Genomic DNA, 13,249 nt, shown 5'->3' with positions numbered 1-13,249 from the left:
GTGCAGTGTTGTTTTTTACATGAATCATTAGTTAGGAATTATTTAAAAACTAATTGATTTGTCTAATCGCTGTGTTGTTTATATCGAATGGAAACTAAACCAATTTATTTGTGCATTTTAGTTTTTAAAGTAACCAGAAAGTTTAGAAATGGCACGTAATATTTGTTGCTTTCTAATTGATTTAAAGTAATCTAACATATACAATTAACAAGTAATCTGCTTAAGCAATTAATAATAATTTATTATCTTTAGTAGTGTTATGTGGTGATCTTTGGTTGAGCTGAAGGGAGAAAATTGTGGAATCAACAGTGAAGATGGCTAAGCTAAAACTTCATTTGTGGTGGGGCGATTCAGTTAATGACTGTGGATCAGGCACCCCTCATACACCTCTGCACCCTGAGTTTCTCACACTTTTGTCTAGTGTTAACAAACTAATTTCTGACAACAAGATGGATGACAGTGATTTCACATTGCAAAATTCAGTGAGTTTTTTTTTTTTTAAATATTCTTTTATTTGAAAAATGATCTTTCTTCACTTTTATTATTATTTATTTTCACTTCGGAATCTGTAATGAAAACAGGTATACAGAGAGGTATGTGACGAACATTTTTGGGTGTTTGCTACCTTATTTCCATCTTGTTGGACCCTAATTTCAAGTTTTTATATTTATGTTAAAAATAGTAATATATTTTCTTCTCTCATCTTTCTAAAGTATTGATTTTTTTTTTTTTTTTTCATAAGACGAGAGAACTTCTTGTAAGTGTTAGATCTAAATGAAGTCATAAATTTGGGAAATATTTCAATATTTTTCTTTAAAATATCTACGTATTCTTAAGAACTGCACATTTCGAAGTGAATAGAACCTTTAATTACAAGAGTATTTGCTTAATTCTCATGTTTTAGTTTTTGTTTAAGATTCTGAAGTTGATTTCCCAACAACTTTAGGTGCGGGTAAATGTTTTTAGCGTATAAATTTATTTGTAAACAAAATAAATTAAAATACAAAAAAGGTCATTGGAAGCTCAAATGTGACATCACGTTTAGGTACCCTACACTGTTCCTGGCAATAAAATTTTTGGGCAAAATCCATTCCACGGAAGTTCTTCATAGTGATTGTATTATTTGTGATTACAGTTCGTACTATTTTCTTTACCTGCATTCCTCGTAAACACAAATAATATCCTAACAAATAAGTATTTCAGGGATCATACAATTTTATGCTGATAGTTTTTTTGAACATTGTGGCCAGTTTTAGATTCCATTCATCTCCAGAATAGGTGCAACTGATCTGTATTAGGATATTGTGACTCACTCAAACAAAGTTTGTCAGTTGTCAACTTTCTCTTCACTATCTAACTGAATGAGGAGGTTTCATTGTTCCAATGCATATTCAAATATTTTGGTTTGATTTCAGGCTGCTTGTTTGATGCCCCAAAAATATAAACCTTTCCGATTGGTTGATAATTCAAACTTAAATATGACTCACAGCACTAGCGTAACTAAACAATCAGTAAAATAGTATGTTGAGGGCAAGAATGGTATAAAGAGGGTTCATAACCTATTGTCTTCATAACATGGATTTACTAAGCATCTAAATTCATACATTAAGCGCTCCTAATCTATAATATAAGCACAAATCGTAATAATAATAATAATAATTACAACAACAACAATAATAATAATAATAATACAATAATAATAATAATAACAACTATTATTATTAGCGGAGGGGATTAGCTATGAGGTTAGCATACTGGACTCCCACGCGGAGGTCCCGGGTTCGAATCCAGCTGCTGACCCTTAGATTTTCTCTTCCTAGAAGCTTCTTACAGCTCACTGTCCGGTGATGGACAGTGTTGTCTGTAACGAGAGAACACTGTCCGGAGGCCGGCAGTGCACTGGAAAAAGCTCCGGGCGCCAATAACCTTAGATGTTGACGCGCCTTAAATCATAAAAAAAAAAAAAAAAAAAAAAAAAAAAAAAAAAAAAATAATAATTACAACAACAACAATAATAATAATAATAATACAATAATAATAATAATAACAACTATTATTATTAGCGGAGGGGATTAGCTATGAGGTTAGCATACTGGACTCCCACGCGGAGGTCCCGGGTTCGAATCCAGCAGCTGACCCTTAGATTTTCTCTTCCTAGGAGCTTCTTACAGCTCACTGTCCGGTGATGGACAGTGTTTTCTGTAACGAGAGAACACTGTCCGGAGGCCGGCAGTGCACTGGAAAAAGCTCCGGGCGCTAATAACCTCAGCTGTTGATGCGCCAAAAAAAAAAAAAAAAAAAAAAAAAAAAAAAATAACAGGGAACGGATTAGCTATGAGGTTAGCATACTGGACTCCCACGCGGAGGTCCCGGGTTCGAATCCAGCAGCTGACCCTTAGATTTTCGCTTCCTAGGAGCTTCTTACAGCTCACTGTCCGGTGATGGACAGTGTTGTCTGTAACGAGAGAACACTGTCCGGAGGCCGGCAGTGCACTGGAAAAAGCTCCGGGCGCTAATAACCTCAGCTGTTGATGCGCCAAAAAAAAAAAAAATTAACAATAATAATAATAACAATAATAATAATAACAATAATAATAACAACAACAATAATAATAACAACAACAATAATAATAACAACAACAACAATAATGCTAATAATAATTATAATAATAAACTTTATTGAAATTAATTTTCAAACTTAACAGTGGAAAAACAAAACAAAAGCGTATACGGCTTGATAATCAGCCGTAAATAAAGAGCTTTTTTTAAATTAAGTAGAAATTAAACAAGAAATGACTCAATAGAAATGAGGATAGAACAAAACAATAATCATCACTAATAAGGAAGAAAGAATACAATTATTTTATAAATTTAATAAAGAAAAATTGCCTCCAAGAAGTACTATTAAACAATCACAGGAAAATTTACGGTTTAAATTTGTTAGAAAAGTTATAAAGTGTTAGTTAGTAGGGCGCTGAAATTTACTAAGAGATAATTAAGCATGAAAACTAGGTTGTGTAACTTGAATTTAGTCAATAATCCAAAAACATGGCTCAGCTGAACCTGAGATATCTATCACCTGACTCTATTAATGTTCATTGCCACATGCAATCCTTCACTATCTGCACTCGTTTCTCACTAAAAAAACAATTCCAATAGGAATTTAACTTGCTTGCACTTCAAAAAATCGGTTCGGTTTGTGGGTAAGAGGGTGTTGTTAACTACTCGTACATAGAGGTTCCACCAAAAAACCGACAATACATAAGTAAACCAGAAACCACTTAGGCATCTTTTTTTAGTTTTTGCTATTTCCTAAAAACAGCTACTACGCGAAACATTTTTTTTCTCTTTCCCTGTTGCACTCCTCCAATCCATGGCTTGTTGAGAATTCGAGGTTGTATCAGTTAATTGCTTGTCTTTATTTTCTTTTCATGATCATACAGCTCTTGCCAAAAAGCTTCAAAACAAACGTTTTCTCAAAGCACTTACAAAAACCAAAACAAACATTGAGTACTGATTAATTGATTTGCTTTTAAGGATTTTTTTTAAATAGGATTAAACCACCTATATTTCTTGATCATTTTGTGGTATTAGAAATCAATAAAAAAATAATGTTAAGTTCAAGCCTATTCAACCAAACTGTTGTCAAGGTCAATTACCAGTAAACATGCTAATCCTTTTCTTCTATTGTGGCGCCTGACATGGAATATTAATATTTCTCGCAGAGGATATTCTACATCCTTACTATTTGAAGAATTTGAAAACAAATGTATGCGTAGAAATGAATGCAATGGTCCGCAGTGCTGAAAAATTCTCAAATTTCAAATCATATTCTTAGTCGCTGATTTTATTCATCGTAACACGCATATTTATTGTATGCCGTACCGGGTTCGGACTTTCATTCAATGTCAGAGGTAGATCATTCAGTTTGGTGTAGAGAATCAGACTTCGAACTAACCAAATTTTTATCAATATTAGTTGATGTTTGCCACTACTTGTGGAGTTCAGATTTGAAACAATTTAACCACACTCTAGTTGTAGGATAGACGTGGCCTACGAGCCTTACGTGAGATCTTTCTAATCCATGAACGTCCTACGTGAAACGAGGTACCACCAGAATGGAATAACAAGAGATGAAAAAGAAGTGGCTCAAATTACTTACTTCGCTGACATGGAGATGTGTAGTAGATAGATTGACAAAATAATAGACTAATACATAAATATATTACATGTAATGCGGTAAAAAATAGGTTTAAAATGAGTGTAGGATGGTCCTATATAAGTCTAGAGAGTCACCAACATGTTTAAATGTGAATTTAGAAACTTGCATTAATGTTAACAGATATTGCCACCAGAGTTCTCTACCGGGTGGTGTATAAAGTAAGCTTGCAGCCTATGTAATGGCGGCTTACAAGTCTACAATATGTCCATTCCTCTTTTTTCTATTTCACGATTAAACAATAAAAATTCTAAAGTTTTTTGTTTACGTTAACGTTAGTTGTGTGAAACATGAAGTATCGTTTCAAAAGAAATATTATTTGTCGTATTTTTAAAGTTATATTTTTTTCTTGCTTAATTAGAAAGTTTATCAAATACCTATGCGAAAAATGTTGAGGAAAAATTTTTAAATTACTTATTTTATTGAAATTATTAGGGTTAAAGTATTGGCCAATCACAATGTAGTATGGGTTGCAGACTGTGGGCGGGTCATGCCCACTTCTAGGGTAACCACGCCCCGTCCAATGAAAACGATTCATGGCTAGTCAAAGGTATTAACAATGGCGCTTCAATACCTTTTACTTATTTTTCTAAATCTTTTATTATTTCTCATTTTTAATAACATGTTTGTTATTATAGAACTAATATACCTTAGGTAAATATTGAGAAAAAATGCTAAACAAAGAAATAAATAAATTCTCAATTTTCAAGAAATTTTTTATTAAGTTCCGTTTCGAATGGTTTTCGCCAATATTCGACAGTTTCACTTTACTTTCTCATGAAAAGAATCTCTTATGAATACTCACATGACTTTTTCTCACCATAATTTACGAATATAATTGAATTTTATTGAAACTTAGATTTGCAAAAAAAAAAAACGAGATCAAATTAATAATAATGTTGATAGGATGCGACATATTCCCTCTGAACCAAACTATTAATTAAGAAAAAATTACAAGCCAAACTGACATTTAAGATTAAGTACGCCATTAGATCAACTTCAAATGAATCCGTCTGGCAAATTCATAGTTCTAGTACATTACAGGCAAAGCCTTTCTTTAATATTGCACTTCTGGAGTATTGATTTTCTTTCTTATTGGAAGTTTGGTTAGAAATTTAATAGTTAAATACTTAAGAGGTAGTAAAACCTTAAAATATCTAAATGGAAGTTTAAGAAACCTTAGTTAATCAATCCTTCGTAAAATGAGAGTATAAGATGGTCCTTTGTAGGTATAGTGATTCACCAACACGGTTCAATATGTGTAAAAAGGTGGTTTAATGAATCGTATGCTTGTGGAAGTCCAAATCTAAAAAAATTAATCGAAACGTTTTTGCTAGAGATACTGATAACAATTTGTTCTTATTATTTTAGAAGTAGCTAAAAGATTGAAACAACTTCAATGAAAAAATAGCATGTTTTTGAATAGTTCATTTAAATTACAAAATAAGATAATATTAACAAAAAAGAAAAGCTCAAATTTTCTCTTTCTATGAGCTTCATACTGTTCACTATCCGATGATGGATACACATGGACAGTGTTGTCTTCGGGCGCCAATAGCAGATGTTGACAGATGAAGTTAAGATTTAATAAAATAATAAATCTATGATTTCACTAAAGTAATCTAGAACTAAGAAATAAATAGAAGTAAATGAAAATTTCTTTTTTCACGGCATTCAAGACCCAAAAAATTCTAACTTAGAAATTGTGAAAACCTACTAAGCTTTCAAATTTGATCGTAAAGCAGCAGAGATGAGGGGTACGAGTTTTATATCTATTTCACCGTCCCTCAACCTGAGTTAGTAAACATAAGAGAGGTTATATAGATATGTACGGGGGCCGCAGTTGTTGCTTCAACGTTAACTCCATCAAACTATTATTTTGTTTTAGTTCTTTTTTTTTTACACCTTGTGTGCTAACTTTAAATTAGTTTAGTCGGAGAGTTAGGCTAAGGATCACGCAAGACTGCTGAACCCAAGAAAACTAATGTTGCAACTAAACTTTGTTATCTACTCTAATTAATTATTAATGACTATAACAGCAATGAGGTAAATATTTCTATCTTCCTCTAAAAACTAATTTCTTTGTTTTGAATTAAAGGACAGAGTTAAATACCATCTTGCATTAAATAACATTTTACATAAAAGTCAGCCAAAAATTTTTCAAATACTTTTGACAATGGACAGTAGTGGGCAAAACTTTGAAGAAGTATCCTTTTCTCCATCGCAATCAATTACAGTTTTTCTTCTTTTTTTTTAATAAGCCCTCAAATTGCAATGGTCCAATAAAAACTGTTAAAGATGGCTCCTATTCAATAAGAAAGGATGTTTTTTTTTTATCCCAATAGCTCTTTAATATTTTGCTCACATATCAAAAATAAGTTGCTACAAGTTAAGATATTTGCCGAATACTTATTATACATAAATATATAAAATAGACAAACCGAAAAAAAAAAATTATTGTAACACACGTTCGTATAAGGTCACTGTAATTACTAGGCAACGTCTTTTTATCATAACTGACGACACTGTCCATCACCGGACGACATGAGGCTCTTAGGAAGAAAAAAAATCTACGGGCAGATAGGACTCGAACCCGGTATTTCCGTGAACCCAATGCACTGAACACTCTGCTAACTCCTTACCTTATAATACATTTATAATTAAATCTAAATCAGTAAGTATTTTTTGATTGACAAGAAAATCTTATAAAACTTCATGTTTTTGATTAAAGATTGCATGCAACGGGCCAATCTTCTCCGAAGTAGTGAACATAACAGGTCTCTCTCTAGCTGCTGCCGTTCTCTGATAGCCGAATGGTAGTTAGAGGCACAAGGAAAGCTGGTTGTGTCTTTCTCTTATAGAAAACTACCTCAATTTTGTAGTGCTTGTCTAGGGTTACTTTTCAATTCACTATTGTGTGTCACTGCCACTTTCATCCAATTCTAATATACTTCAATCTACTCTTACTTTTATGATGTTCGCTACATTTTATAAAAGTCACGATATAGTACACCCTTTGCTTTCCCTTACTAACCTTCTTGTTAGAATATTAGGTCATCCGCACGGAATGGATATACTAAAATACGAAGCGTAAACAAATTATTATTTCTTTGGATTTAGTTCGTTCGCAACCTCAGTTTAAATTGGAATAAGATCATCAGTTACCATGTTATAATTGTCTGATGGAATTTCACAAATTAAAGTGAATAAATTTACTTGATTATAATTTGTGCTTGTCACTTTGCTTGAAGTAAAAGTTTAATAAAATAAGGCTACCACTTATTTATCCAGCTCTGAAGCTAATTACTAAATTTCTGCTAATTACTATGCCTAGATAAAGAACCTAATTTCAATTTTTACTCATTTTGTTATATTGTTAAAAGTTTGAACGAATTTCATAACACCAAAAAATTAACCTTCCATATGTTATTACCAATTATGACTAGAGTAATGAAATTTATACCAGTTATAGAGCTAACTTTTCTCTACAATTTGGTGAAGAATTATTGAAATTAGAACACTACGAAAAGAGATGTAAACGTTTGAAATTTGAACGAATTTCAAAACGCCAAAAATTTAACCTTCTTAATCTTTTTAACTATTTTCACTAGAATATTGCAATTTATACACGTTATAGAACTAAAGTTTCTTTACATTTCAGTAAAGAATTCATTGAAATTAGATCAGCATGAAAAGAGATATAAACGTTTGAATTTTGTATGAATTTCAGAACACCCAAAATTTAATCACCTTTATCTCATTAACTCTGTTATCTCTATAATATTGCAATTTATATCCGTTATAGAGCTAACTTTTCTCTACTTTTAGGTAAAGAATTCGTAGAAATTAGAACAACGAAAAAAGATATAAACGTTTGAAATGTTGTGAACAACAACATTTTCTGAGATTGCCTTTTTTGCTCATTTGTAGTTACTTATTTCTCAAAATCTATTAGATTTGTTTTGTTTTTTTTTGCATAATAATTGCAGCTATAAAGGTGGATTTGCCCTATATTATAAAGAAAATTTGGGAATTTTATGTTTTATAAAAAAAAAATTGTCAAAGTTGGGTGTTTTTCAACGTTACGCTTTTTCGTGCAGTTTTTGACGATCAACCCTTATACAACTGTCCTACGGGATAGTTTCAATGTAGGAAAGATTAATAGTTTGCCCATACACCACCTCCCTTTCTAAATTACTGATATAGGAGTGTTGGGCTCCGTTAAAGAAACACAATAGACAGGTTGCTATACTATTGACAGCTATTGTTGGTGAGTAGAAGCGATCGATCCAGTCTATCAGGATTCTAACAAAACAGTGTAATTATAAAACTTTTGAATATAATAAAAAAAATATGCTAACGAAAATCTATGCAGAAAAACGATACAGAACAGTGTATATCGTGATGGTATCAGCGCAGCCATTTGGTAGTCTCTCATCATCAGGACAGCAAGACTAGCTCTTTATATTTTTTGACTGCATCAAAGTAGCATATATGCTGCTGAAAATCAATGCATTTTTGAATATTTTTATTTTTTAGAGGTAAATGCTATTTTTTATTTAATGAAATCATAATGCACACAGTATTTAATTCATTTCCATTAATTTTATTTTCCCTTACGATTTCAACAAAGGCAAACGTCGAACGTAATAATCGGAATTGTCTTTCCTGATAATCGCTTTATATGTACTTGTTTGCGTGTAATGATCTCAAAATAATGCCTAATTATTACCTGGGAATTATGGTTGTTTCCGATTCTAAGATTTAGAAAAAATTTATTAATCAGTTTTAATTAGTTTTTAATTAGATTTTTCAATATTTTTGAAAAGGCGTTAACGATTTTTTGGTGTAGTATAAGATTCTAAGCTGTCTTATATCAATAAATATTTATATCATTTCTGTAGAATATCACCTTCGAAGAATATTGTTCATTCTAATTGTGATTTTACGCAGTTTGATTATGATTTTTTTATGGGTAATTTTTTTATAAAAATAAAGTGAACCTGAGTATTTTATACACTCAAAATGCTAATTGCTACACAGTAAACATTAACTTTTATTGAAATGTTAAACTGAAAAAGTTTAGTAAGTACAATCTATTATGCTCTGTATCTACTCGCCTATTTTTTCTTTTGGACCAATTAAATCTGTAAATATTTGCCTATAATGCCTAAAATGTTTGCAGAAAAGCAGTAGGAAAGTATTTAAATTTGGATTATAGATTGTCCTGAGCGTTGTGTGTGAATAGAAAATTTTGAACCTCAAATTTTTACATTATCAGTGCTTTAAAGGGGGCGAAAGGTTAAAATTTACCAATTTCAAAATTTTTCAATTGTGTTTTAATTGATAATCAACGGACAAAGAAAGTTTTCCAGAAAAAAATGGTTCTTTTAAGTTTCGGGTATCAATAATGACTCTTCAGGAGCCCCTGAAGATTTTTTAGAGATTAATGCACTTTGAATCTACAAATTAAAATATTATTTTTTGTGGGGAGTTTATAAATAATAAATCTTTAGGTCAATGTTTAGTTTACCTTTAAGATTAAAAAATAAAAATTGGAGATTAGAATGTTTCATAAATTATTGTAGAGAAACTAAATGCATTATTCATAATTCTAGTCATAAAATATAATATAAAACTTGATTAATCTGAAATCTGTAGGCAGCAAATTTATTACTATAGTAATTAAAGCTAATGGTGTATTTATAGTAGGTGTAAATCAAATGCTAGTTTAATAAATTTAAGCATTTGAATTATATTTTCCTACTATAAATGAACTAATCAAGATTATGTCCTATACTATAAATGTCCCATTTTAAATGAATTTAGAATCAGATATTTAAAAATAAATAAAAAAATCTGGCTGCCTTAATTACACTAGTTATAAATGGTAAAAAAATGGTCAAATTTGGTCTTTTTCTGTAAACATGCGTGGCGTTATTGATGAATACGTTCTATCTATCTAATTGGCGTTACAATCTTTGGTGGATCCTAGCCTTCCCAATGAGCCCATTCCATAGTTCTCGGTTATGCAGCCGCTTTCCAATTTCTCACCTTTAACAGGTTTCTTGCGTCACCGATGACACCATCCTCCCATCTCATCCTCTCTTTCCGCCTATCTCCATCTCGAGCGATCTTCTGGGAATCGATCCGCCATCCATTCTCGCAACATGCCCAACCTTATCACACGTACCACATCCACCTCTCCGAAGAGTTGATATAGCTCCCCGATTTCGTCTCCTTCTCCACACATCTCCCTCCTTCACAGGGCCGAAAATCCTTCGAAGGATTTATTCTTTCAAAGATCAGGAGCCTGTCCTCATCGACTCTGGGAATTGTCCATGTCTGAGAGGCATTCGTCAAAACTGGGCGAATCAATGTTTTATATAGCCTCACTTTTGTGTTCCTAGAGATCAGGCTACTCTTCATATATCGGATCAGACCGAAATAGCATCTGTTAGCTATCGTTATTCTTTTGCCGATCTCCTGCGAAATGATATTGGAGGTATTGACTTGGGAGCCAAGGTACACGAACTCTTCAACTTTAGCAAAAAAGAAGGAGTCTATTTGAATACCGTCTCCAGGAGGCCCGTTGCCACGTCCGAGATGCATGTATTTTGTTTTACTTTCGTTGATCGTTAGGCCCATTGGTAGCGCCGCCTTCTGAAGTAACTAACTAACTAAATTTCTTGTCCTCGTTTAACCCAGGATTATTTATGTTCATTTAGCTGCTTGGGACTGTAATTACTACCGCTTCCCTAAAATCTTGGGTTGTTCAGTTTCATCATATACTTAAGACCATATTGCTGACCTTGGATTCAAGTTTGAAAATCAAATGAGCCACGCCAATCATTTTAATCTCAACTTTTTTGCCTCCTAGCTTTGTCTCTAACAGACGACTTTCATTAGTTCGCTTTTGTTGAACTATTTTCTAGTAAGCAAATATTCTAATAATTTAAGAAGTCAAAATTCATTAAATATTTATATCTGTGATCTTAAAAAAAATGTAAATGGATACCAAAAGGTTGTAATAGTAACCTTCCTTCTCCATGCCTGCTTCAGGTTTTATTTTAAGAATACGATAAATATTGATTGAGAAACAAATCAGAAACAGAGTTATCGATAGTTTTCCAGAATATGTGGCATTTCAAAAACAAAGAATATTCGTATAGCTGTTACTGCTATATTAATTTTGTTTTCATTTTCCAAAGAGAACTATTTATTGATTTTCTTTGCATTGCAGGAAGAATGTGAGAATCCAGAAGAAATGCATTCAATACTCCGAAAAAAAGAAGAAAATGGCGACAATGTTAGTAAGGAGCATAAACCAAGTAGATTGGAACTGCTGGCTCGAGCCATAACAAATGCTAATAAAAATCAGGATCCGTTTGTGAAAGCGGTCACTAAACATTTACCAGGCAACACTATTTTATTTCTATTTGTTTAAATCATTTCTTTGTATCTCAGTAATCTAGCAGCATAGTTCAATATTTGCGCTAATAAATTGTATTAATTAAATGAGTCTACAGTACAAGCAATGATTTGAACATTTTTATAAATGAATTTTATATGTAATTTTGATTGGTAAATCAAAATAGTATCAACTATTGCAAGTACGATAGAAATTAGCTAAAATAGCTGGATTAGGGAGCTCACTGGTTTATCCAGTTTGTGCCCTTACTTTCCGGAGGCTTGCAATGGGTTCTAGGAAAGGAATAATTTCAGAAGTTGACTCACAAAAAAAAAAGTTAATAAATTAATAATAATAATAAGGGAAGGGATTAGCCATGCGGTTAGCGTACTGGACTCCCACGCGGAGGTCCCGGGTTCGAATCCAGCTGCTGACCCTTAGATTTTCTCTTCCTAGGAACTTCTTACAGCTCCGGACAGTGTTGTCTGTAAGGAGAGAACACTGTCCGGAGGCCGGCAGTGCACTGAAAAAAGCTCCGGGCGCCAACAACCTTAGATGTGGACGCGCCTTAAATCATTAAAAAAAATAATAAGAAGAAGAAAAAGATATTCAAATACAGTTCTTTCTTAAACCTATTTGAATCGTTTGGACTCAATAGTTATATTAATTAATTTTTTCGTGAAATCATTTCTGCATGAATTAGAATAGACATCTGTTATCTGGTAACTTAAATCAACTATTGCTGCGACGCCATTTCCTTGATTTCACGTTAAGGGCATCAATTATGGAAACTTACTGTTGATAAGTGCGTCATAAGAAATGCCGACATCCCCGCTACTTAAAAAAGCACTCAAAATCGACCATATGAAACAGTTCATTGGAAGAAAACTATACTGATTATTAGCATTATTGAACAGTGAATATTGGAACTTTTAGGTTTAGAGGCCAGAGCAAGAAATTTTAAGTAACAACGTAAACATATGCCATTTATGTACGGATTTCTTCTTTTAGCTTGGAAATATTAATCAGATTACTACTTTCATTTCGGTAGTTCTTTAAGAAGAAGTTTAAACCTTAAGCGAGTTGGTCTAGTGGTTATGAAGCGTGGCCTAGTTTGAATGAAGATCCCTAGTTTGAATCCCACGTACAGTTATTTTTTTTATTTGTTAGAGTGAAGGTTAATAGTATAGTAAGAGCTCCATTATGTCCATCATACCTAATTGGTATTGGACGTTAAGCCCCGCAAGAAAAAATAGCGTTTACTTTATTCTATTATTATATTTAAACGTTCTTCATGGACAAACGCCTAACCTGGAATCCATACACTAGACTCAAACGGAAAGAACTGAACAGACGATTCAAACTTCTCTCTAGACTTCTCGACAAGCGATCTATACTCTCACTACAGAATAAACGACTTATCTACACTATGATACTGAAACCTACCTGGACTTACTGAATGGAACTTTGGGGCTTAGCCGAAGCTTCCAATATCTATAGAATCCAATCCTTCCAGTCAAAAACACTCCGTCGAATCCCAAATGCTCCTTACTTTGTATCAAACTCTACCTTGCACCGAGATTTCCTTGCTCCTTATGCTTCAGAAGCTGCAAGATCCC

At 32.6% G+C, this 13,249-nt stretch overlaps 1 protein-coding gene across 2 annotated transcripts in view; it reads left to right on the top strand.

The window, feature by feature from the left end:
- The first annotated feature begins 299 nt into the window (after positions 1 to 299).
- LOC141454550 (inactive ubiquitin carboxyl-terminal hydrolase MINDY-4B) overlaps positions 300 to 13,249 on the top strand; it is a 29,644-nt gene continuing 16,694 nt past the window's right edge. The window contains exons 1-2 of one of the 2 annotated variants that reach the window (XM_074128914.1): positions 300 to 482; positions 11,463 to 11,637. In XM_074128914.1, the coding sequence (XP_073985015.1) occupies positions 315 to 482; positions 11,463 to 11,637 (343 nt within the window). In that variant the 5' untranslated portion in view covers positions 300 to 314. Of the gene's footprint in view, positions 483 to 6,025; positions 6,266 to 11,462; positions 11,638 to 13,249 lie in introns of those variants that run through there. The other variant, XM_074128916.1, reaches the window with a different exon arrangement.

The sequence above is a fragment of the Rhodnius prolixus genome, unplaced genomic scaffold (assembly GCF_049639745.1).
Source record: "Rhodnius prolixus isolate KJV_2025 unplaced genomic scaffold, Rpr scaffold_9, whole genome shotgun sequence".
NCBI classification, from domain to species: Eukaryota; Metazoa; Arthropoda; class Insecta; order Hemiptera; family Reduviidae; genus Rhodnius; species Rhodnius prolixus.
Note: the sequence above shows the minus strand (reverse complement) of the source record. Positions and strands in the feature narration are given on the sequence as shown.